A 27,622-nucleotide genomic window follows, 5' to 3' on the forward strand; every position below is an offset into this window, starting at 1 on the left:
TTTCTTTACAAAAGAAACAAAGGCAGCGCAAAAACTGATGCTCTTAAAACATTTTATTATTAAAACGTACATAAAAGTCAATATAACAGTGAATGCAAGAAAAGCGAAGTCTTCGTGAGTGTACGTTACAGAAAAGCAAAGCAAAGGGGAAATTCAGGGAAAACAAGAATTAAGCACCAGTTTAAGATTATGAATGAATTAACTGACATTATTAGACAAAGAATGTTGTATTTGCTTTCAAATCAAGAGTGCAAAGAAAAGAAACAGGAATAAGCAATATTCCAGCAATAATGACAAATCTAAATAATATAGCCAGTCCATTGTGTGCTTTGGCCCTGTTAGTCACAGATGAAGAGCCGGCAAGATTCAGAGCAAAAGACACAGCCTAGGGGAATTAAACACAAGCATCAGTTGTTCCATGAAACATCCATTTGATTTTCAAAATCAAGGCAAAGATTGTCAGGATTTTCACGCACAATGATTCAGTGCTTGAGAAACCAGAATAAAATGAGAAACACTTACGGACTGCTGATTTCTGACCATGCATTGAGTTGGATGTTAAATGTCAATACTAACAAATTCAGGGATTAAATAACCTGAAAAGCAAAGTGTACACATACAAATCTAGCCATTTACACTATTCTCTTGTGAAATCAATCTTTATGAAAAAATAATAGCTTTCCAAGAGCTGCCAGCAGTACTTGCCCTACCTTTTTTTTTCTCTGAAAAACAAAAACAAGCCTCTAAATGCAATAGGCAATTTTTTACCCTCTCAAAAATCACTGTAAAATAGTGTAGTATGTAGAGATATGAAATGCTGTTGTTTGTTAGATGACTTCATGAGCTCAAAAATCTGTTTAATGGATTGACAGTCCTGAGTCTAACACATCTCTTTCACGCACCAATCATACACAGAAGAGAATCGATGAAAGGACAATGAAATCAAGTGAATGTTTGAAAGAGAAATGTGATGAATAATGGTGTGGTCACATTTACCACTGTTTGGCAAATTTTTGCATGCAAAATCCAGTCATTTTGATATGAAATCCACACGATTGGGAATTTGCGAAAGATTTCCCAACAGGTTCCAGTTGGTCACATGGATTCGCACGTGAAAGTGACTTCTGTGTGAGCAGTGCTTCATACATTTACATTTATCAAACATTTTTATCCCAAGCCTTCCATACAATGGACCAGTGAAATCTTAATGACATTTTTACCCCCAAATTCTAGCACAAATTTCTCTTATGTGACCACACCTAAAGGGCGTCCATTTTTCTTCAAATCCATGTATAATATGACAGTGATGACCTGCAGATCTGAGTGATAAATACTTTACTACACAATCTTAATTACAATACTCTAGGGCAGCAGTAAAAATATACTTTCGCGATCTCCATTCGGTTTATTATGCAAAAATACTTTTTACAAAAATGTCTTTGCTGAGCAAAATTCAAATGGTAACCATCCAGTTCAAGAAAGATGGCACTATTAGCATTTGTCGTTGACAAATTTCCAATACTATTTTCTTGTTCATGGCGTCATTGGGTTGTAAAAACAAGTGCTATTCATAATCAAGGCAAAGTAACTTTATATAATTTTTACACTCAGTTCCTCTCAAAAGTATAACCTGGTTGACCGTGTGCATTTGAGGCAGACAGCAATCGCAATTACATTGCATTGTCCTGTCCAGTGCAGTGCAATTTACTTGAGCACAACTACACACACACAACTAGACAAAGACATACTGTAACAATTCACACAAGACCCCTTCACTGAAGGTGGTGGAAACAAAACACTCTTCTCTTGTCTAGTTCTGCACTAAGTCGCCAGAAATGTCTACCATGCCCCCTATGAGGACATTTATGATTTTGAGCAATCATATTATGAGCCCATGATTCTAATACCTTAAGATCAAATTAAATGCGTGATACACTTCTTGATAAAAACAAAAAATGACAGAATCATAATTTCATTATCACATTTAAATTCACAATGAGGAAAACGCCTCATTTTAAACTCATCACACTGAGGAAATATAATCCGTGTTCCATGAGTGTCAATAGTTCAAAGTGCTTTAACTGTACGTGTCCATTTTTGCCCACAGCAAAACACTGGGATCTGTAATTGATAAAGTGAAACTGAGGAGTCCAGCGGGTGTTTTCTGCCCCGTTCTTGATTTCGCGCTGTTTGTTTGCTTGGCATTAAACAGCAATTGAGGGTGGGTCCTGGATGTCATTAAATGGTTATGGGCTGAGGGTTCGTCCTATGACACGCTTGAGCAGCGGAGGTTTGGAGAGCCCATCTGAGTGAGCACCTTGTCCAGCCATTGCAGGGGGCCGTTGAGATGCAGCTCTATCCAGCAGGGGGTGCTGGTCACCGTCTGCCTCCTGCAGGAAGGAGAATCTGGGTCAGTAATGTGCTTCCAAGCCTGCCAAGCATTTTTAACACACTACAGGGCAGCTCGGAATAGCCGTTTTACATAATCAAGGGCAACCATTAGCTTTTTGTGCGCTACTGTCACAGAAATAAAGTGATTAAATGCCATTTGTGTGTGTGTTTATTTTTGTATTCAGCATTTACATGTACAGAGCAATTTTTTAAAAGTGATGCAGATATGAACAACAGATTCAGAAAATCTCTAAGCCGGTTCTACATTTGCTTAAGCAAATTACATTTTAATTCATACACACATACACAAACAAAATATAAAATAATATCAAAAACACAAAAAAAATCTATTTTAATACATTTTCAAATAGAGTTTATTCCTGTGACTGCAAAGATTTATTTTCAGCATCATTACTCCAGTCTTCAGAGTCACGTGATCTTTCAGAAATCATTCTAATATGCTGATTTCTTGCTCAAGAAACATTTCCTATTATTATAAATGTTGAAACAGATGTGCTTGCTTCTTAATATTTTTGTGGAAACCATGAAAACATTTCTTTCAGGATTTTTGGATGAATAGAGAGTTTAGAAGCTTTTAGAGAACAAGCATTTATTTGAAGTAGAAATCTTTTGTAATTAAGGTTAGGTAATATTTAAAATATCTTCACTGTCATTTTGATGAATTTAATGATAAAACAGAATAAAAGCTTTCATTTCTATAAAAAAAAAAAACTTTTGAACGGTAGAGTATATATAATTTGTGTGTGTGTGTGTGTGTGTGTGTGTGTGTGTGTGTGTGTGTGTGTGTGTGTGTGTGTGTGTGTGTGTACCTGTATTCCGCCCCCCAGCCTTTGACAAAACTCATGCGAATGGTGCACATGCGGGTTAGCTGGTACACGGCCTCGAATCCCTGATTCACTGATTGGGCCAATAGAGCTGCAAATTCCTGATTATTGAAGATCTTCAGATTACAGCCTGAGAGGAAACAAAAAACACACACAAGTATGTATGCTTGAGTGCTTCTATGGAACATAATGAGGAAGTCTGAAACTAGAACATGCCTGAGTGACTCATAGGATGTATATACACACAGCTGCACATTCATCCAATCACAGCGTACAGGACTGACTCACCTGGAGGAATCTTACACACTGTGGCGGGGTGCCAGCCATACCGCTGGTTACAGTTGGGACTCTGGACAAAAATAGCACTGTCGCTCAGACACTCAGCAAACACCTCACCGCCGATGTAATACAAACGCACGCCTCGGCCTGGGGAAAGGTCATGAAGTTTATGAGCAAAAACAAATTCGGTTCATTTCAGAATCTCTAATTCCAGTATTTTTTAAATAAATGTACCGATGTGTCTGCGAGTCAGCTCCACGGCTGCGTTGCGGTTGACGTTGGACAGCAGGCCCAGGCAGAAGCGCTCTGCATTAGACGGGTCCGTAAAGCCATCCACGGTCAGAGACGGCTGCGAGGCGTGGAAAGTCTCGCCCACGCGCTGGTTCAGCTCGTAGTAGGAAATCGAGCACCAAAATGCGGATTCGCAATACGTTACCGGCTGCAGATCTAAAAAACACAAATATATGGGCATGAGAGAGGATCAGAGAAACAAAACAAGTGCAGAACAAAGTGTGAAACAACAGGAAAGGCACTGGACTTTGGGTTCTGGAGTAAAATCAGTGTGTAGTGATCACACTGTTGACAGAATGTGGCCCTTTGAAAACAGCAGGCTGCTCATGTGGAATTGGTTATTTGTTATTTTTATTACAGGGCCCTCCTGGTGTCTCACTGCAGAGGTAGAACAACCCAGCGACAGGATATTATTATTATTACATTATCCTGGGCTGACTGAGAGGACAGAAACAAAGGCTTCTTTTATATGAGGTTTCCTTTTGCACAGCTGAGAGGCAAAGCCTGGGACACAGGGTTCCCTAACTGTTATACACAAGACTCCATTCAGGGATGGGTTGACTGTTAGCTTTGTAAATATATCTATATTCATTTTTAAAATTCAATATTTATAGGTTAAATATGTTTTGTGAGAAATGTTTGCAATAGCAAAATAAGTGTTACTTAGATAATTTAATAATTTAAATAACTAGCTATTTATCCTATTTACTGTATATACATTGATATGTATAGGATATATAAAGTTTTTTTATTTTTTATTATACTTTTATTCATCAAGGACACATTAAATTGATTAAACGTGACAGTAAAGAGATTTATAATAATTCAAAAGATTTCTATTCCAAATAAATGCTGGTCTTTTGAACCTTCTATTCATCAAATAATCCTGAAAAAGTATATCATGGGGAAAAAATGTATTATGATTTCAATAACAAAAACATTATGCAGCTGTTTTCAACACTGATAATAATACTACTAATAATACATGTTTCTTGAGCAGCAAATCAACACATTTTGAAGGATCATGTGACACTGAAGTCTGGAGAAACGACTGCTGAAAATTCAACTTTGACATCACAGGAATAAATTAGCCTACATTTTAAAGTGTACTAAACTGTTATTTTCAATTTGATCATATTTAGCAATATAACTGTTCTTACTGAATTTTTGATTAAATAAATGCAGCTTTAGAGAGCACCAGACTTCTTTCAAAATCGTATAGTGTGTAAACTTTTGACAGGTAGTATAAATCCTTCAGAAATGTATCTGACTGGTGTCTGAGAACATGACCCTATATCAGCACCATTACATCACACTTCTTAATATGACTAGTTATTCAGAGAACCTCCTCAACTAGTTGATTTTGAAAATATACGCACAAATCCAATTTTTATATGGCCAAATGATCCAAACCGCTAAGGGGTATAAATAATATATAAAAAAAACAAAACATTGTCTCTTTTTTTCATGCCTTGCTATTGTTAACAATTGTAGACTTGCTAAATGGAGATAGTACAGGACGCTGGTGACGTTACTCATCTGTTTTACCGGCAGTGACTCGTCCTAGTGTTTTCTCATGGGCTTACTGAAGCAGACTTCCGTTCTCACTAATCACCTCACGCAGGACCAGGCAGGCACACCAACGTTATGGAGATAATATGTCAGAGATAATCCAGCCAGATTAAACTCCGACTCACAGTGGGGTGGGAGTATTTACAGAAATGACTCTCCGGGGTTCCCATCGCAACAACACTTTTGAAGGAGATGATTGTTTTCATGGAACAAACCAACTACACATCCAAGGGAAAAGGTGCCGAAAGTAAAAGCCAAAGTTGCCGCCTTTTGCAACAAACAGTGCATTTTAGATTATGGGTGGCTCATCCGTTTGGGGAAGTTCAACTCAAAAAGAATACAACTTCAAATTATAAGGTTGCACTGCACATAACACTTATCCATCAGTATGACTGAATATCAATCACTTTTAATGAACATTTTTGATTAATGCAATGTATTTTACATAATACAGAGATACTGTATATTTAACACGTCAATAATAGTGCTGCGTAAATAATCGGGGGTTATTCATGGTCTGTTGTAGAATTTTGTTAATGCTTTTACACTTTTAAATGTATTTTTAATGTTCGCTGACTGTTTACAGTTTAACGGATGTTACACCTATAAAAAAGCATCATGGGGTGTAGGAAAAAGCTGGATAAGATGGCTTCTACAAGATTTGTTTCAAGTTTCAAGTATAATTCCTAAACTAATTTTATTAATTTGACAACTTTACTATTACTATTTTCCACATGTTAGAATAATAGTAAAGAAGGAGTAGATGTACAAACATTTGGTAATCTATATCACTCTGACAATCTGGGATCTTACCTAGGTTGCTGTTTGCAGGAGAGACAGGGTTGGGTGAAAGATTTGGGGAACCTGAAAAATAGAATTAGAAAATTATAAACAAATATATTCAGCTCTGGTATCTAATAGCAACTGCTTGTTTGTGACCCCAGGGCTCTAACCTGTGTCCATGCTGTGGTTCATTTGGTGGTCACTGGTTTCCCCATCCTCGCTTAGGTAGCCTGGAGGAGGGGTCTCTGAAGCATAAATCAGACACATAGTGTTATTAAGCACCACACATACTTCAAATATACAATACAAGACATAATTTGGTCTCCCTGCAGAGCACATATTTAAAGATTCAACAGTTAGTGGTGTGTTGACCATTTATTTACAGCCTTAAAGGGTTAGATATTTCTGTCATTAATTACTCACCCTCATGATGATCCGAAGATGAACGAAGGTCTTACAGATTTGGAACGACATGAGGGTGAGTAATTAATGACAGAAATGTAATTTTTGGGAGAACTATCCCTTTAATTATCAATCGACATTGTCGATTGTCATGGTACCGGAGGCTGAAACTGTATCAAAGCCAAAATCGTGTGGATTCAACAATACTAGTTGCAGAATTAAAATATGAAAGGGTGAAAGCTCTCTTTGTAGCATGAGCTTGGCTTTATGAAGAACTTCACTCAAATGCCACAATGAAAATGTGTCCTATAGTGAGAAGGTCTGCCTGGGAAAAACTATTTTTTTTACTCAAGTCATGTGAAACACTTAACACCAATAGTCTTGAGTCTCAATATGATGTTACCAGTCATGAGATCAGAACTTTGATCTCTCCTTGTCTTATTCTCTTTTACCAACTTCATTAAGACACCAGACTAAACGCTTTGATTTTGACAAAACAGCTTAAACGAACAGAGACACAACAAAATCAACTCAAACAGATGTGGCTATGAGCCAGCGTGTGTGTGTGTTAGAGTGAGTAATGCCTGTTGTGTAGTCCTGAGGGCATGTCTGGGTGAAAGTTAATGTGTGATTTTTAGAGAGAAAACAGAAAACATGTTTGTCACCCGGTATATAGTTGCTCGGAGGCTCAATGCCCGCTGGGAATATGGTGTTCTCAGGGATGGAGTAATCATCCAGCGGAGGGAAGTCTGTGGGGATCTCAGCATGCCGAGGAACCAGGACCGGAGGCAAAACTGCACACACACACACACACACACAGAGAAAAAAAGGAAAGAATTAATCCCAATAAATAACTCAAATTAGTTTCATATGAAAAACTGATTATGAAAGTGACCAGTCATTGAATGACTGAAACACCTTCGGGACTTACTTGGTGTCTCCACACGTTGGTAGTGGTAAGGGTTCACACACACCTCGTCCTTCTTCATGTGGAAAGCAAACTCGCACAAGTCTACGGCACGCAGTTCATGGTGGGACTGCAGGTCAGGCCAACGCCAAAGCCGGCAGTAGATCACATGGGGGAGGCCTTTTCTGTGAGAGACCTGTAGACGGCCATCCAGAGACCTGCACATACAGTTCAGGAGACAATTAAAAACCAGTCTCATGAAAGTTAACACAATAATCATTCTACCTTCTTAATACTGACAGAACACTACACATACAACATGACTAAAAAAACAATGACTCTTATGAGCTGTTTTTTTTGTATTATTATTGGACATAAAGACATATTACTGGTTTGAATTCATTTAATGAGTAACTTGCCCACTGAATTACTAAATTGAAGTTTTTCAGCGAGTCATTTATTAATGTCCAATTCAAACTAAGAACTGTGCAAGAAACCATTATGTTTTACTTGCAGCCCATGATATCTAAATCAGTGTAATTATGAACTGTTTATAAAAAGTGTATTTAAAAGTTAATATTCTGAACAGAGTTTTTTTGGAATAAATAGTACTCTAGTTAAAAGGGAATACTTGCTAAGGGGTAATAATGGAACAACAGTTTTAGAAAGTGATTTTTCACTATTTTTTACAACAGGATCTGCATTTTCAAGGGTTTAAATAAAATATATTTGTTAAGTGGCAATAAAAACTAGAGGTCGACCGATTCATCGGTTTTGCCGATTAATCGGCACCGATAGTTGATTGGTGGAACTATCGTTATCTGCAAAAATACATACCGATAGTTTTTCCTGGTTGCGTCCGTTGCTGGAGCGGCTGAGAAGCGCGCGCTGTCAGTCATTACACAGTAAGAGAGAGCTGAGAAGGGTCTGCTGGCATCATGCAGTACAAGAGCGGCCTCTAGAGGTGTAATAAAAACTATCGCTTGATGCCTCGTGTTGTTTATTTCGACACGTGATTCTGCGTGCTGCACTGAGAGCACACGCTGCCTGGAGAGCGCTGACATCAGATGCGCGTTTAAAGCACCGACAGCTAAAAGGTAGCCTATGTATACAGTACATTTTGTCATATCATTATAAAGTGATTAATTTGTTGACTAAATGCTGCATTAGTAGAGAAAGAACAGCACAACAGTAGCCTATGTTTGTTTGCCTTCAAGGCTGAGAGGACGCTAACATTAGTAGTACCTCAAGTGGTTAAAACACTGACAAAAATAAACGTAAGTCCGACCCGAATGTTTAATGTCACAATTGTTACCTCTATTTGCATTAGTTTATATCCAGCTGGTCACTTTTATGCATTTAATATGCAGAGAAGTTGCATATTTAAAGCTAGAGACGTAAGATAGCAAACTGATATGTTCATACAGCCGACAGAAACATAAACAAATCAGAAAAGCATTAGATTTCGGTTATTTTTTCGTCATCACTTCAATACATATTTTGTTATTTTGATTAGATAATCATCAAGTGTTTATAAAATAGAAGCAAAAGTGTGAGACTATACATTTAATATTTATGTCATTTCAATGCTCTGGCATTGTAGATATTTAAGCATGACTGTTTGGATTTATATGAAATGATAATACTTACAATAAAATTCCATATGTAACATTAACTAAGGTTAATAACTTCTGTATAAGGATTGTTCATTATTTGTTAATTAACATGTACTAATACATTTTTAAATTAAGGTTTTTATTTGTTAACCATAGTTAATGCACTATCAAACTAACATGAATGATCAAGGTGCAATTGTATTGCTCAAATATTATACCAATCAAATTGTTACTTTTTTATTCATTAAGTTGGCTTGAAAAATAACAGTTTAATAGTTACATTTTGAATGTAACTGGTTTTATTTGTTATTTAGAGTATTACTTTTTGTTTCAGTTTGAATGAATGTCTTTTATTGACTTCAATATTTATTCATATTATATATTTATTTCATTTAGCATGTTTTCATGGTTCAATACAGTTTTATTATTTTTATAATAAAGTTCAGCACTGTTTTACTTGGAGTGTTATGTTTGTTTTTATCCAGTATCAATTTTAAAAACTATCGGTTGATTAATCGGTTATCGGCAAGTATGGCCCAACCTAGCTATCGTTATCGGTAAAATCCACTATCGGTCGACCTCTAATAAAAACATAAAAACCAGTCCTTTCTTGGTATAAAATTAACAGCTGGATGTGAATTTGACAAGCCAAACATGTCAGTCTCGGAGCAACATGGAATTTATTTAAGCCACAAAATAAACCTCATTCCCTAAAATAAGTCAAATGAACTATGCAAAATGCATTTGAAAGTCTCCAGCACGTTTTATAATTACCCATGTTATAATGAACATATCTCACCCCTTATGCACATTATCATGTCCGTCAAAAACTTTGGCTGGCTATTGGTTGGAATACTAGAACTAAAAGCATTGATATAACACACTCATGGCCATCAATCACTTCACTGAATACTTGCCGGCTAAGAAATAAATAATCATTACCTTACGATCCCTTTTTCAAATCCACTTCATTTAAATATCACAACATCGATGTCTGTCAAAAAATTACGTGCACAATACGCGGTAGTATTTACTGTACGAGAAGCATGAGGTGCAGGGAGTAAACGCATTTCCTGAAAAACCCACACTACCAGATGTTTTGACTACATCATCGCTTTCTGTAAAGAGGGAAAAAATTATGGCCTGAGCGGCTTCAGCATGCTGTCTGTCCGAGACGATAACGTACGTATTACGTAATACATAGCGCACGCGAGTATACATTTTTTTTTTCTTTACTTGATGAAATTGAATTGGAATGATAATCCAATAATGAGTGAAATACTTCACACTGCATGCTTAGGAGAATAAACACCAATCCAAGTTAGTGAACATCATTCAACGTGTTGGTTTCACAAATTCAAAGCGATGGAATCGTTAATGAAATTATTTAGTGGAACAGAATTTAAAAACATATTCATTAAATTCCTTATGATTACCATCCCTATAGTAGTTGAAAATAAACAATGACAAAACTATTAACATTAATTCACTGGTTTTCTATTCACAGTCTATTTGCATTACAAAACATTACATATCATTGTATAATATAAATATTGTATATTTTAGTGGTACAAGGGATCACAAAACTGACGGTTCAGATCATATTATGTTTTTTGAGTCATGGATCAGATAATTTTTTCGGACCGGGGGGCAAATGTAACTTTACTGCCTAACTAATAAAGTTCAAACATTATAAAGACAACTGAACAATCAGTAATAAAAAGAACACACTAATTACAAGCATAGATAAATACAATATAACAGAGTTACAAATAAAGTAAAGTCTAACAGTAGTATTCTGGTACAGAAGTGTAAAATAATTTAGTGTTCACTGTATAATTTAAATATAGATTAATCTTTGTTAAATCTTTTGTTGTTTGATTAAAGGAACTGTATGTAAGAAATGTATTTCAATTAATCATAAAATGGCCCTGATATGTCACTAGACATTAAGAAATCATGTTCATTTCAAATACTTATATCACTGACAACAGTAGTCCGGCCAGGATATTGTCATTTAAAAGTGAAGTTGCAGCCCTCAACTGATGTTGATGTTTTCCATGTTGTGTTTTGGCCTGATGCTCCACCCTCCACCTATCTACTAATCACAAAGTCAGTAGTGTTTCGGCATCCGGGTTGCCAGCTCTGCTCTAGTTACCACAGCTGCAGCTACAAACATGTCAGATAAAAAATGTCTAACGTTACGAAACCTAAAAGACCTCGTTATGAATCCGAAATACGTCGTGACAAAGTCCGAAAAAAACCTTACTGTTTAGGACTCGTCACTTCTGCCATTGGAAGCTCCTTGTAGCTGCCTACGTTCCTGCTGGATCCTGCAGCCTAACTGGCAACCTCGAGTCAGGGGGGAGGGGGAGGGGATACACCGCTCTACAGTAATTTGAAAGTGATTGCAGTACCAGTTTTGGCCACAATCTTACATACGGTTCCTTTAACAATGACAACAGGTATTTATAGGCTCCTGTCACTTTAAAGGACAAGTTCGGTATTTTACACTTAAAGCCCTGTTTTCAGATAGTTTCTGATGAAATACAATGGTTAAGATTGAAATTTGGACAAATGCTGCTGTCCCGAGAATTTTAGGTTTTTGTGGTAGCACCCCCCACCTATACAACGGTTGCATAGGTGCACTGGAAAAATTGTTCGTTTACAAAGACGTGAAACTCACCGAGTGGTCAGGGGTGTTCACTGATATGCTCACACAAAAATCGCTGCAAAATATGCTTTCAAACAGGTGTTTTACCATTCGTTGTAAAACTGTGGACCTATTTTTCCAAACGCGTCACACCCGTACATTCTTCCGTTGAGAGCTTGAATAATAGACTCTCCAGCCCAGTTGGTGGTGATAATGCACCTTTGCCAATTGCAAGCAAACCACTGGCATTTCATTGAATACACAGAAGAAGCAGAAGAAGAAGCGGCGGAGTAATACCGTAAAGGTGCTGCGGTCTCACAGCACGTCCTATACAAATCAATGGAGTTGGACAAAAACTACGATAAAACCTGTTGGAAAGCATCTTTTGCAGCGATTTTTGTGTGAGCATATCAGTGAACACCCCTGACCACTCGGTGAGTTTCACGTCTTTGTAAACGAAAGTTTAATGCGTTTTAGGAAGGATTGTTCCAGTGAACCTATGTAGCCATTGTTAAGGTGGGGGGGTGCTAACACAAAAACCAAAAATTCTCGGGACAGCAGCATTTGTCCAAAGTTCAATCTTAACCATTGTATTTCATCAGAAACGATCTGAAAACAGGGCTTTAAGTGTAAAATACCGAACTTGTCCTTTAAGAACTAATATACGGATCCAATATTATGATAAACATCTGTTTTCTTTCTCAGCTGTTTACATTCACTTAAGACACATCTGACTGCATTTACTAGAACACTTGCAATACCAACAATGGGTATTTTGACAATTTTGTGTGTTTATTTAAGTGCAAGGTATGGTGACCGAGAGAGCTCAGTGTGCTGCATCTGAAGAAAACAATGCAAATAGAAAAAGCATCAGCAAATTAAGAAAACATATTCATCAGTACATGTACAGTATCAACACATGTGCTACAAAAGTTCACAACGCAACCAAATACAGAAACGCGCTGCAAATAGCACACATTTTTCAAGGGGACCCCAACAAGTGACGAATCTGGCTGGGACCGCTTATTTTTCAATGTCTACGCGTCAGTGGTGTGGTCGATGACCTGAAAGCAAAGTTTTTTGTTTATCTTAGCATCCTGATCGTAAATGAGTAGTGAGTATTTGCCGCACGTTTCTGTATTTAGGTGAGTTGTGAGTATTTGCCGCACGTTTCTGTATTTAGGTGAGTTGTGAGTATTTGCCACACGTTTCTGTATTTGGGTGCATTGTGAGTATTTGCAGTGCATTTCTGTATTTGGGTGCGTTGAGAGTATTTGTAGTGCGTTTCTGTATTTGGGTGTGTTGTGTGAATATTTGTAGCGCGTTTCTGTATTCGGGTGCGTTGTGAGTATTTGCAGCACATGTGTTGTCAAACTGATGAAGCCGTTTTCTTTATTTGTGAGTGTTTTCTTCAGCTGCAGCACGTTGAGCTCTCTCGGCCACCGAAGCAAGGAGATGCAGTTTTTGCGAGTGTGAGATAACAGCGCGCGTTCTCTTTCGCCTCTTCTTGAGCTTGAATGGTTTAAGATCGCCTGAATGTGTAAATTGGTCAGACAAAACACGTGCAAATGATACATTTTCACTGATGGTTAAACTTTGCAATTAATCCGCGAATCACGTGTGCCGAACCGTGGGGCCAGATCCGTGGGATCAACTGTGATATGCTGCACCCCTAGTATATAACAGCAGAAAACAATTCAGTTAAAATGTTATAACCTCACTGTTTCTAAAACATGATGTGCCTGATTGCACAATGTACAACATAATTAAAGTGAAAGCCCTATAAATCTTGCCATGTGAGTCTTTTAATAGCCTTGCAACGGGTCATTCATTTTTCGCAGAAGTCAGGATATTCAAATGGTGCAAGAGACCCTTTTAGTGGAAAGTGAATCAGGCCTTATTTTCATATAGAGAGGAGAGGTCACCGGCTGTGAAAAGAGAAAGCCGCAGAAAAAGCATGAATCATCCTCATGCAATTGTGGTCTATGCACAATAGCAGCCATTGCTAATGAATTTCATCACAACAATGCATTTTCACCCTACAGCGGGATTATCCTAATTCTTTAAAAAGCTCAGAGGACTGACAGAAGATGAACAGAGAAAGCGAGCGAGTGAATTTAGGGAAGTATCTAGCTTGAGTTCAGAAGGAGGGGAAAGACAGCGTGGCAGAGCAGACACTGAGACGAGTGTCGGCACACTTTTCCAATGTAATGTTTACCTATTCATTCAGCTATGCACCAGCAGTGTGAATGCCAGCATTCTGCACTAGAAATGTCTGTATTTGTCAGACAGAGGAAAAATATCAACCCAGAATTTAATGTGCTGTCTATCATCTTTTACGTAATATGTTTGTGAATTTAGCTTTAACCCAATAGCACATAAAAGTAGTGGTTGACTGATATGAGTTTTATAATGGTGGAAGACTTCACTCTACAGAATTACCTGAATAAACAAATTATTTACATCAATTTGTTATTTTTGCTTATAGAACAAATGTAAAACAATATGGATTTAAGACTAAAAATTATGTAAATATAAAAAATAGGAATTCTGAAATTCTGAATTCAGTTTAAAATTCCTAAATTACAATATTGTGCACTGCAATTAATTGGTCGGCCAATTAAAATGTTTTAATCTTTAATTTAATTTAATCTAAAAGATGGATTTAAAGGGATGTTTAGCCAAAAATTGAAAATGTTTTCATTATTTAGTCACTCTTATGTCATTCCAAAATGGAATGCTGTATATTTTTGTTTGTCCATGGAGCACAAAAGGAGAAAAATTTAAAAATCTTCACACACATGTTCTTTTCCATAAAACAAAAGCTCATAGGTGACCACATCTATCAAGCTCTAGGAATTACAACAATTACTATGCACGACCATTACAAGTCCTCAGAAGCAATATGCTATTTTTGTGTAACATTTCACTGTCACTGCAAATCTTGCCCTCAACTATAGCTTTAAAATATGGAGCCTTTCAATGGATTGCATCAGGTTGGATGCCAATTACATCATTTAACCAAATTGGAGTCGAGAACTAGAGAAGGGAAGATTTTAAATAAGGATATTTGGATCCTCACTATCACTATGAAGCTGCCTGATTATTTTCAAAAATGATCTTTTTATGTATCGCAGGAAAAATAACATGCCTGTTTTGGGTGAACTATTCCTTTAATATTGCTCTTTAAACATCTACACCAATTACCCATTTAAATAAATAAGTCAGCCAACTGCATATGCCTTGAATGCAACATCAGACAAGGCACAACAAGCTGTTGACCAGACCCTCTGTGAATTTGCAACCTGACAAAGAGAAGACAGATTATCATGTTGTCTGACTCAGTCAATGGAGACAAAGCAAAGTCCTGGAGTCTCCCACAGTCACAACCACAGCTCAGCTGAAAACAGACACACAATTTCCATTCCTTCTGTTCAAGTTAAACTGACCTCCAGACTGACCTGAAAGTCACACACAGCAGAACTCATTCACCCTTCTGTCAAAGCCAAGAGCAGCCGTCTTTCTGTGCCACCCCCTCCAGTACACACACTGCCTCTCTAAAATCAACACAGTCATACACGACAACAACATGACTAAAACCAGATATCAACATGGTAAATAAATCAGGTGTTTTAAAATAAAAAAAAGGGAACCGGAGAGAGTTGAGGAGGGAAGACGGGGAGTGTGTGGCTCACCAGTAACCTCAGAGCTTCCTCTTCGAGCAGCAGTGTTTGTTGTCCCACATAGGCCTACCTCACACAAATTCACATCTGTGGAGTCACACTAAATCCATTAGTCATCATTATTGCCTCTAACCTGACCTCAATTCTAACCAGTTTTTGCCACTGAATTTTAATGCTGTTGGCTACTCCATTTAAGGAAAGTGTTCCATAACTGTCATTGTGCTAAATTATCCGAAAGTGAAAGATCTGAAATTACACTAATAATTTCACTTACAATTGCATTGTTGTTGTCAGTTCACACTTAGGGTTAGCAATTTCTATCCCTATCCCATAGTATTAGGGATTCACAGAAATTTCAGGCGACGAAAATTATCGGCCAAAAACGGCATTTTGGGTTTTGCGATGAAAGGGAAATACATATATATTTAACATATATATATATATATAAACATATATAATTTTCATTTCGGTGCATCCCTACTTTAGAACTTCAAAGCTTGTCCATATCATTAGTGCTATGAAAATGAGAAAAATCCAAACTGATAGAACGATAAATAGACTGACATAGATTATAACGATAGATTATAAAGATATAACGATAGATAGATAGAACAATAGATAGAACGATAGATAGATAGTCCAGTGAGTTTGTTTTAACATTTTATTACATGGATGTTTCAGAAAGTCATGAATTACAGACTATAGACAAACTCAGACAGCCCTATATTAAAAGACATTTTCAGCAGTTAGCATGTCTCACTTTGGTTAGTGGCTCTCAGAATATCTGTGCTCTATTTGAATAAGGGAGTGGAGCAGGAAGTAGCATAACCTCAGAGAAGCCTGTGAGCAGGTGATGATTTCCTGCTCTTGATCTGTTGCACACATGTGCAGTCTTCCCTTTGCCACCCAGCTGGCCACTATTGTGTAGGGACTAGGGAGCATCAGGACCTCACAGATTGTATGTCACTGTTGAGTGTATTAAAACCAGCCTAACACCAACCTTTTACACTCAACCGCAATCCAGAACAACCCACGCCCTCCACAGACCTTACACTGCATTCTTGATCTCTGAATAACCATGCCACATAGTGTGTTAAATAAACACACTCTCAGCTGTGTTTAAAGTACAGAGAAAGTCTGTCTGAGTTTGAGTGTGACACATCAGGGTGAATGTTTTCAATGGTGTTTTGTGGGTATTTGCTTACTATTTATAGGAGATGTAAAAATATATATATATATATACCATGAGAGATGACACAGTAGTTTGGAGGTTTGCTTGACAGAGAAGAGATGCAACAGAGAAGCATACACACTAATTTCCTGTGTAAGCGCTCCTTTAAAAGGGGCAGGATGTATGTGGTCAAACTGTAGAGTGCCAAAATTTAACAACACAGGCGCTCATGTCAGGCACTGCTCTCAAACTTCACAATCCTCCTGACATACTTTTTTGAAAGTAGCTCAAGACACTGACAATGCACATGCTGCATAAGTGACAATTACCAGAGTAGATCGCAAATACTACATGTCAAGTGACAAGTCCTACCTAAAGTTCAAGAGAGGTACAACAATAATGAAATTGAATATATTTCTGAATCTCTCAGAGTGGAATTAACACCTGCCACTAGCCAAATGCAGGTCATTTTTGCACAGGTGACTTGCAAGACCTGTACGTTTTCAAGTTCTGGGGTCTTAAGACTTTTGTCGTAATTGAGGTTCACTGACTTGGCATTTTTTTGGCATTGTTCGCTTTATTTTGGCATTGTTTAATTCCAAATGTTGTGGCTAATATTTGTTTAAAAAATTGTTGCTGTATTGAAAAATACAACAAGAGTGTAAATGTAAAGTTAAAAGATTCCAAAGAGACTGGAGTTCACTTTCAACGCCAGCGACAACGTAAATGCGCAGAAAACCGTTAACTCTTTCCCCGCCATTGACCAAATTTTCCGTCATTTATGCCGCAACACTTCTCCATCATTGACGGGATTTTCCGGCAATCCATGTTTTCACTGTTACACGGTAGAAGGCGATATTAAGCATCTTCTGAAAGAATACAGAATCTCCGGATCAAAAAAGCAGCAGCAGAAACAAGTGATAAAAGCATTGCTTACGCACATGTAATACATTATCAAATATTAAACAGCATCAAAACTGCCTAACGTTGCTGAATGAAATGTCGACACATGAAGAGGTACAGGATTGTGAATCTTTGGGGGTGTTGATGGATTTGATCTACTCGATCTTTGTTTTGATCATCGTTCTGAATTCGATCCGGACACACAGTAGTCTTTGAAAAAAACTAGTTTTTTTATTCAAAATGTTACTTTTTTATGAATCTTACCCACATTCAAGTGTTAATAAAAATGCATTAAGCTAGAACAAACCCTAATTTGATCGGACAAAAATGTGTGCAGTAAAAAAAATAAAAAAAATAAAATAATAATTTATATTGACATATATTGACAATATTTGTACACTAGAAGACATCAAACAGATTAACTAAAAGCCTCAAAGCCGTGCTGATATGATTCCCGAACTTTGTCAAGCTAGAATGGAGGGATGCCCGAGGAAACCAGAAGCCAAATGAGAAGAAGATGAACAAGAACATATCCCAGTGGGATGCAAGCACAACAAAACGATTATTCCAGCTGACCTGCCATAATCTGTGATCTATAAATATGGAAAACAACTAGAAGATGAGATAAGATACGAATCGATACAGATTTCTCTGATCTTATCGACACAGATGGTAAGGTATGCACTTACATGCTCAAGTATGTAACCCCAGGCTCAAATGCCGCGTGCTGATATCACCTCTATTTATTAACTCCATGTTAGTCACCAGGGGAATCCCACTGAGATGTCTTGACCTGATTCTCCACCATTTATGTTTACACGGACCTCTATGGACAGAAAATGTTCTTAGCGTGACTTTTTGACATAACTTGTAGTAATGGGCAACTAGTCAAATTTTATTTTCAATTACTGAAAATAATTGGCTTGGCTTCCAATGAATATGAAAACAAGATAACCAAGAAAATACAATTATTGTATTATATATAAGTATTGTATTGCGCTTTCAATTGCAGTGGTGCACTTACATCCCTCCCTAAATATTTTATTTATTTATTTTATTTTATTATTATTATGCATTTTTTTATTTATCTGTATTTCAGTTGAAATATATTTAATTATGGTATATCAATTATATTTAAAATAAAGGACAGATCAATAAATACATGATGTGTCCTAAGTCGATGAGTAATCATTTTTAACCATGTTCTCAGAATTGACCAAAATAACAGTGATTTTCAATTTTCCTTAATCAAGCAGCCCTATTTATTAGTAACATAAACGAGGCTGAGGATGTGGAAGTCTAGTTCTCTAACCTGGGATAAACATTATGTTTATGTATAAATCCCAGGGGGGCAGGGTTTCATAAAATATTGAAGTTTCTCCGGGCGCCGCCATTGATTAGCAGACCATCACCTGCTGTTAGCATTCCATTGACTCCCATTCATTTTGGCGTCACTTTGACAGCGAATAACTTTACATCTGAGGCGTTTAAAGACTCCATTTGTCCATTATTTATTTCTAAAGAAACACGAAAATTTATAAAAGGCTCCATTACCTTGTATCTTACATTATGGCCCCGTAGAAGCAGTTTTTGTAAAAATAGGCTAACGATTGCGTCATAACCACGCGACTCTCTGTCGCACAGTAGAGAGATTACCGTATGGACAGGAGGAGAAGCTCGCGGGCAATCGGGGAGACGTGGAGGCAAAATGACAAAATAATTAATCCGAATACTTAGCAAAAGTTTCTCCTGCTCCAAGCTCATGGACACCTCCTACTCACACTCTCCGTCTCTGCAAGTTTCGGAAGGGAATGATTCAGATTTCTCTTGGCACAGCTACTAGAAGACAGACGGGTTGCTCACGTTGCATCTACGTCTTCAAGCTCAGTTTGAGTCTGCGCAGTACGCTCAGCCATCAGGAAGTGAGTGCTTCTAATTGACTTCACTTGTCTCCGTTGAATCCAATGGGGTCGCTGTGTCCAGTTTATATACTGTCTATGATAAATCCAGGGAACTACACTGCGACCAAAATGGTCGCATATGCGACCTTTTGAAATGCCATTGCGACCCTAATTTTTAATGGGTCGCAAATGTATTCACTGATTATTTTTGTACCTACCTTATGTTTTAGGCAATATGCTATGATTTACTATGAGCATTTATTAAAACAGAAATGTGTATTTTAAGAATACTTTTTATAACGTGCTCTGAGCATTCAACACATCAAGTTGGCTTCAGCCCCGAAATATCTAAACAATATAGTACAATACTAGGCTATGTGCACTATAAAGTACAGAACATCTTTCTTTCTTTCTTTCTTTCTTTCTTTAAACATAAATAGCATATTAAGCCAATTAAGCAAAAACCTGTCAACAAAGTTGCTGCATGCAAGAAGGCATGTAGGCTAGTTTAAAAGATGGCAAGTAAAATAAAAAGCACATCTGTATGCAATACAGTTTCATTATTGTTCATTATTATCCAGAGCGGCTTACTATAAATAATTTGTGCGACCAAATCATGTTTTGCGCCAGTAACTGAAAAAGTTAGAAGCGCAAGTGCCACCAGTGGAAAAGGTTAGTGTAGTTCCCTGAAATCCCTATGCCAGCTTAAAGCAGCACTCAGTAGCTTCGGGACTTCTTCGCTGTATTCTCGCTTTTTGCTCGCAGGTTTCTCTCTAGAGCTCCCCCCACAGCTTCGGAATAGATATTTGACAACACTGTTGTAAAAACTCGTTGTTGATTCTCAGACACCAGAGGCTATAGTATAGATCAACGACATCAAAGCAGATGGGACGTTCTTTAAAACGTCTTCTTCATTCGGGTTCGGACAGCGTGGGGGAGCGCAATAATGACAGCATTTTAGCAGATTTCTTTTGGCCGTAAAGCAATTGTTTACATCGCGAGACCTGATATCACGCAAGACTTCCTGACGCTGCGGCCGGCGGCCCGCCGGCTCAAAGTTGCAAGTGCGGATTTTCCGCTCACGGGCACCAGGGGGGTGCGAAACGACCACCATTCAACCCGAAATAAGTAATATAACCATTCCAATGACTCCGAAGCTGTTCAGTTAAGGTAAAAAAAGTTACTTAGTTCACCTTTAATGTACAGAGAAAGCTATTAGTAAGCCATTTGTACTGTAGGTTGATTTCCCAAAAAAACTGCTGTTTACCGATGTTAATCAAAGAATACCTACCAGTGGAGACAACAACTTTGACTCAACCAATGGCACGAGTTTGGGGCGGGACTATCTGTTTGTCTGACCAATGGCATACAGAGGGAGTGATACGAGAAACATGTTTGATAATTATTATTTTTTATCAAAGTAAATGATACATTAAAAGCCACCTATGTGAAGCTTTTTTTATTTTTTATTAGCAACTTTATTTTGCTATTAATGGATCTAAATTATTGAATAAAAATGACATGTAGGCCTACTCTCCATATAGAACTTCATATTATCAAGTAAAAATATGCATATCTCTGTTCTCAACAGCCACAAAGGCTTTGCATTTTCATCTGTAGGGATACTAATTCTCCAAATCCTTTTACCCATGACAAAATGTCCTGAGTACAATTGGATAGAACTACCACAGTGGTTATGATATAACAAGATTTACACTCCTCCATCACCACCATCTAGGGCACAGAGCACTGTACACTGATTTACTGCCAAATTTAATAACACTATCAAGGCAGAGGACGATGTACTTTAGAGTAACACTAAAAGACACAAAACAATAGGTAATTAAAATCACCAAATAACATTCAAATTACATAAAGGGCCATCTCATAGTTGCAGTTATTTGCTTTGACAGTCTTTAATCTCACCACTGGCTAAATAGGCTATTCTCTGAATAACGTTACTTCAGTATTACCGCTAATTTTTTATGGTTTGATCTATAAACAGTAAATTAATGCGCAGTCCAGCTCTCAAAAATAATATTTGTAAAAAAAGCCTCAGTCTGGCCCAGATATCGCAGACTGTTATATAACAGCTTAGCTTGGCAAACAGAGGTGTTTGGCATTTTATTTACTAGTACGAGCCTGAACATTTAACTTTATCGCAGCCGCTTAAACTGTCTGTCTGTTATTAATATAGATGGGTGAAGTTTATGGTCATCCATATAAGCTTTCAAAACCAACTCAACAGTTAAACGTAACGAATATTTCCCCACAGTAATCAATTCTGGCTAGCTAACAAGTGCTTGTATGAATGCTAGCAAACTGAAACTGGTAGGCTAAATAAGAGAACGTAATATATTAACCAAAAACATTTTTTCTTTTCTCGATACTGCGTCAAACATGATATGACACTGAAAAGCAACAATGCAAAGCAATAATGGCTTTAGCAAGCTAGCCAACTAACGGCGCGCTCACTTCAGTGTAATTAAAATTAACGTTAGATGGTTTAACTGACAAATGAAACGTCATAAACAGGTGAGTGAAGTACTCAACGCATTAACAAGTTTAGCAGTGTTAGAAAAGCCTGTTAAAAGGAGAATACCCGCTGGCTTTCGGTGGTTAGCAGCGTTAGCCGCACAGTTTTTGGTTGTATATGGATGTACAGTATCTAGGGGGGAAACTAGCGAGCTGTCTAACGTTACCTAGAGACCCTTTTTGGGAATTTACTTTCGGAACGTTCAGAATGGCAGAATGCCTATCATCTAGGTGGGCAGCAGCTCACTATGATTTAAACACAGCCTACAGTGTGTACCTCGGTATAGTGATGCATTTGGTGTTGATATTCTGGGTGGTGATGGCCTTCTCCAACTCCTCCAGCTGTCCTGTCTTCTTCAACTTCTTCACCAGACTCTTCACTGCCTTCTCACACCATTTCTCCTCCTGTCCGTTCTGCTCGCCCTTCTTCCAGCCCAGAAGTCTCTTTACAATCGGTGGCGTGAAAGGCAGTATAGACATCTTTAGTAAATCAACAACAGCTCTAAATATATTCCTTTTCAGGGGACTACAAGTCTCTATGCTTTTAAAGACGTGGCGTCGATGGACCTGTTAAATGGCCAGATCAAAAAGAACAGAAAGGTTTGTTTATGCCCATTAGAGTCACTTTGCCGGATTATGAGAGATGTTCAGCCCCTCATGTCTGTGGAAAGTGAACAGCACACATGAAATCCGGCGAGACGCAGCGCTGTCTGGACCCGCCCCTCCTCGTCCTCTTTACTTTAGAGCTTTAGACTTTAGAGATTTTAAAAAGAAAACCATTAATATCCTATGTGTTTAACATTCATTCATTCATTCATTAGGAAAAATAAGATAATAATACATTATTGTGTAAAAATTATTTCTATATTATATTACATTATAGTATATTAGTATATTAGTCAGTATTAACATATTAAAAGTATTTGCACATTATATGGGCTAATTATCTTTTAGAAATCTAGAGATTCTGGAAATAAGAACATTCCTATGTGCTTGACACATTTATTTATTTATTTATTTATTTATTTATGAGTGTAAGCTTTAAAATGAATCTTTTTTTATATTAAATGATCCGCAACCGTAGTATCTTGGAAATGAATGTACACTATATTATATTATATTATATTATATTATATTATATTATATTATATTATATTATATTATATTATATTATATTTAGTGCTGTCAAATCAATTAATCACGATTAATCGTATCTAACATAAAAGTTTGTTTTTACATAATATGTGTGTGTGTATATATATATATATTATTATTATTATTATTATTATTTATACTGTATGTATGTATATATATATATATATTTTATACTTATATTTCTGTGTGTTTATGTGTACACATACTGTATATACACACATTTATACAAATATATATACTATATTTTTGGTTATGCATTTACTTTTATTTGCAATATGCCTCACATTTAAAAAACTTAATTAAATTCCATAAATATGCTATTTTAGGTTGTAACACAAATCAAACTGATGGAATGAGTGGATGCTGAAAAAAAAAAAGAGTTTTCTGAGACATTGTTATTTTGACCTGAAGCTCTGTTTTAAGTTGTGTACAATGGTTCTGGACTCCAGACGGGGGTGGGAGGGAGGAGCAGTCCTGTGCGCACTTGCATACATATTCAGGCCTGTTGCAGCTTGTCCTCGGCAAGCACATACTGGGAATGTCCCGAATCAGTTCACGTTCATTCAAGAGGAAGGCTGTCAATTCATGCCAGCTGGAGGGAGTACAAGGGCTTTGATTCCATAGAAATCCATCTCTGTCTGACACTGTCCTCTGTGATACATTAATCAAGACATTTTAAAGATCACATCTATGTTTGGATGACTCAATTGGCCAAAACGGATAGCAAAAATAGGACCAATTTTATCACAGTCACTACTTAAATAACACCTGTTCTAAATAAATCAAATAACTTTAACTGAGAATTCTTTCAACATTCATTTAGTAGTTTAAATATTAAGCAAGACCGAATTCCCTGAAAACACTGCCTTATCACCTAGTGAAACAAAAACAGGCTCTTTTTTAAAGCCATGTCCAATGAGATCAACGTGCAATCAGCATAGTAAAGAGAAATGGCATGTTGGTTGTCCCAGCATGTGAAGTGTCGACACATTCCCTGTTTTACAACCCACAATGTAAGGTCCTAAAATAGAGGACACCTCTCTGGCTAACCCTTTGATCCCCCCAATAAAAGCGATTTAATTTCACCTTGAATGCATCCTGTGGAAATTGTTAAGGTGACTGGGTGTGGGTATTTTGATCTGTTTGTGGGCTGTTATTCATACTGAATACCATCCCCCTCCTCCTGCACTTATGATATAAATAACTCTATCCAGAGGCTAAACTGATAGTCGCCCCTTTCCTTTTATCTAATTTTATCTTACCATCAATGGACACCATCTAATAATTTCATGCTGTGCTCTGGCATGATATCATACCTCTTCAATCAGATCTAAAGAGAAACTCTGAAGTCAATTAAAAATTATTCTCTCTGTTTTACAAGTATACTCACAAGATGTAAACAATATGATTGTTAATAAGATATTAGTGTGGTGGGGGAAAAAATCCCTTACTAACCTTTTCTGTGCAAAGTTGTATCCAGTTTTACAGCTTCAACAACGTAACACATACAACACAAAACGACATCGTTAACATCTTTAAATTACAGCTCAAAGAGTACACAAGTTTTAATAAAAGGATTATTGTTTTCATATAATACTATGTGCTGCAAAAAAATTTCAGCTTTTTCCCAATTTTGGCCTTTTTTAAGGAAAACTAGGGATGAGTTTTTTTTAGGTAATCAGCATTATGCCACAAATCCTGTCGACCGAGCAGACCTGGTGTCATGATTACTGTCTTGTGTTCTGGACTCTTATTTTGAAGTATAGTTTTGTTCCTATTGTTCCTGTGTTCTGACTTCCTGTGTTTAGTTCCTGTTTCCTTTGTTTCATTACCTGCCTTATTAGTTTATATCAAGGGGGTAATCTTTCAGAAAAAACTGAAGCTTCCCCGGGCGCCGCCATTGATTAGCGGACCATCACCTGCTGTTAGCATTCCATTGACTCCCATTCATTTTGGCGTCACTTTGACAGCGAATAACTTTACATCTGAGGCGTTTAAAGACTCCATTTGTCCATTATTTATTTAGAAAGAAACACGAAAATGTATAAAAGGCTCCATTACCTTGTATCTTACATTATGGCCCCGTAGAAGCAGTTTTTGTAAAAATAGGCTAACGATTGCGTCATAACCACGCGACTCTCTGTCGCACAGTAGAGAGATTACCGTATGGACAGGAGGAGAAGCTCGCGGGCAATCGGGGGGGCGTGGAGGCAAAATGACAAAATAATTCATCAGAATACTTAGCAAAAGTTTCTCCTGCTCCAAGCTCATGGACACCTCCTACTCACACTCTCCGTCTCTGCAAGTTTCGGAAGGGAATGATTCAGATTTCTCTTGGCACAGCTACTAGAAGACAGACGGGTTGCTCACGTCACATTTACGTCTTCAAGCTCAGTTTGAGTCTGCGCAGTACGCTCGACCATCAGGAAGTGAGTGCTTCTAATTGACTTCACTTTTCTCCGTTGAATCCAATGGGGTCGATGTGTCCATTTCTTTTACTGTCTATGGTTTATATAGTTACCCTTGTCGGTTGCCATAGCAACTAATCATCTTCACCTGTTCCTTGTTAGCCCTTGTTATCTTGTGTTTGTTTTCCTGTCAGCCATCCTTGTCAATTGTCCGAACCAAGAGAACCGAACTACAAGTGTGAACACACCCTAGTCCTGGTCCGCTTTATTACGTATGTTTTGCGTCCAAAACATTGCTGTGTGCTGGGATAAATGTGCTTGTTGTATTGTGCGTAGCCTACGTATGATTGTCCGCTTGTTTGGTGCGCACCAGAGTTCGGATGGCAGCGTTCACACTTATTCAAATGAACCGCACTAACAGAGCAATTGCACCAGGGTCCGTTTTAATCGAACCAAACGTGCCAAGTGTGAGCACTTGATAATTACAGAGAGGTGTGTTGGATCCCCAAACTTTTGAATGGTAGTGTAGTTTTATTGCATCTAAAAAGAACTCTAACATCAAGTTCATGTGTTTTTGGGGAGGGTGAGGAGGAGGCAGCGTGTGCTGCCTGCCATGTGCCGTCTGCTTCAGCCCGCACAAGCCCAGCACCTGTTTCCACCCCAGGGACTTCACCGGGACAGCTGGTACAGAGTGTGGACAGAGTGTCAGTGTGTGTGAGTTGGGGGCAGATGGGCTGAGGCCGAGCAGGATGGGAGAATGGCAGAGTTTTAGGTCCATGGCCAGAGTGAAAGATAGCTGTGGACAAAAGGCAGAGTGGATGGCCGAATGAGTAATGACCGCAGACAATCCGATGGATAACAATGGTATTGTGCCGGACTCCACACTGGGTAGATGGGAAGCAGTTCGGATTTGATGGGGAGTGGGAGGATCAGCTGGACTTTACACAATGGTGTGAATAGGAGGGGGCAAAGGATTATGGGGCTTTTGTGTAACGACAATAAAACTTAATAACACTGATGGAAACCTAAAAGTGATTGTGTGCTTTACTGCGAACGATTAGATTGGTTTAGGTTAGGTTTTAGTTGTGTGTGTGTGTGTGTGTGTGTGTGTGTGTGTGTGTGTGTGTGATATACTGTAGATATATTTATATATCAATTAAGAGAAAATTTTGTTTAAAATATATCAAGGAAATGTGTACCTGTGAAAAATACAGATATACAGGTTTTAATTACACAAATTGTGGATGGGTAAGCAGGGCGCCACCTAAGACTTATAACAGACATGAGTCGCACCAAACTAAATCTGGGGCAGCATCAGTTTTGTCTGAGCTGTCCCCCACCCACACCCCCATCACATATCATTCTCCTCTGGCCTCATAATAAACCCCTCAGACACACTCCTCCATCATACACACTGCCCACCTATTAATCTGTAATCCCAAATACCATATATTTACTTATTTCCTCACAGACTCACAGATAAAAACTAAGCTTTCTGCTGTGTGACTTTGTATCAACTAGCAATATACCCCAATGGGAACCTGATATTAATCAGTTTACTAATTTTATTTTTAAATAGTTTTTTCTTCTTCCTATCATTGCAACACCATTGACTATTGTCGGCATAACTCTTGTGTTCCATTTACAGTGATATTTTTGCTTAATGTGATTAATTAAAAGCACTTAATATGTTACCTACTTTGCAAACTCATAAATATATATAACATATAAAGATATTAAGAGCTTGAAACTCTAAGGACTAAAACTCAATTTATGTAAGTCATCCTGTTGCAAAGCGATATGTCTCCACCTATTGGCCAATTAAAACATTGCAATATTTTTCTTATGTTATATAAACATATATTAAAAAAAAATATTACATTAATTTTTTTCAACAAGAAAATAAGCATAATATTTTAATTCCCTTAATGAGAATTCTGTCATTAAAATGTTTATGAATTGTTATTTAAATATATATTGTTGTTTTTAAATGTAAATATTTAATTTGCTGTTCAAAAGTTTGGAGAGAGTACATCTTTAAAAAAAAAAAGAAATCAGTACTTTCATTCAGCAAGGATGCATTCTTTTTTTATCAAAGAATTCTGAAAAAAAGTAAAACAGTTTCCA

General features: G+C 37.4%; 1 protein-coding gene across 1 annotated transcript; it reads right to left on the bottom strand.

Annotated features, from left to right (window-relative positions):
* Positions 1-35: 35 nt before the first annotated feature.
* smad3b (SMAD family member 3b) lies at positions 36-22,629 on the bottom strand. Its single transcript, XM_082181870.1, has 9 exons — positions 22,210-22,629; positions 7,495-7,688; positions 7,229-7,357; positions 6,332-6,406; positions 6,192-6,242; positions 3,750-3,962; positions 3,525-3,662; positions 3,222-3,366; positions 36-2,390 (listed from the first exon to the last, which is right to left on the bottom strand). The coding sequence occupies exons 1-9, from the start codon at positions 22,410-22,412 to the stop codon at positions 2,267-2,269; spliced, it is 1,272 nt and encodes a 423-aa protein (XP_082037996.1). The 5' UTR covers positions 22,413-22,629; the 3' UTR covers positions 36-2,266.
* Between the last annotated feature and the right edge of the window lie 4,993 nt (positions 22,630-27,622).

This window comes from Leuciscus leuciscus (assembly GCF_965113295.1).
Source record: "Leuciscus leuciscus genome assembly, chromosome: 10".
In the NCBI taxonomy this organism is placed as follows: Eukaryota; Metazoa; Chordata; class Actinopteri; order Cypriniformes; family Leuciscidae; genus Leuciscus; species Leuciscus leuciscus.

What these genes read in the sequence shown, in the direction of transcription:
- smad3b (XM_082181870.1), bottom strand. Translation starts at nt 22,412, where the DNA reads ATGTCTATACTGCCTTTCACGCCACCGATTGTAAAGAGACTTCTGGGC. An exon ending in AAATGCATCACTATACCGAG is followed by an intron (nt 7,689 to 22,209) that starts GTACACACTGTA and finishes CTGTATGTGCAG; the next exon opens with GTCTCTGGATGGCCGTCTAC. An exon ending in GCTGACTCGCAGACACATCG is followed by an intron (nt 3,663 to 3,749) that starts GTACATTTATTT and finishes ACCTTTCCCCAG; the next exon opens with GCCGAGGCGTGCGTTTGTAT.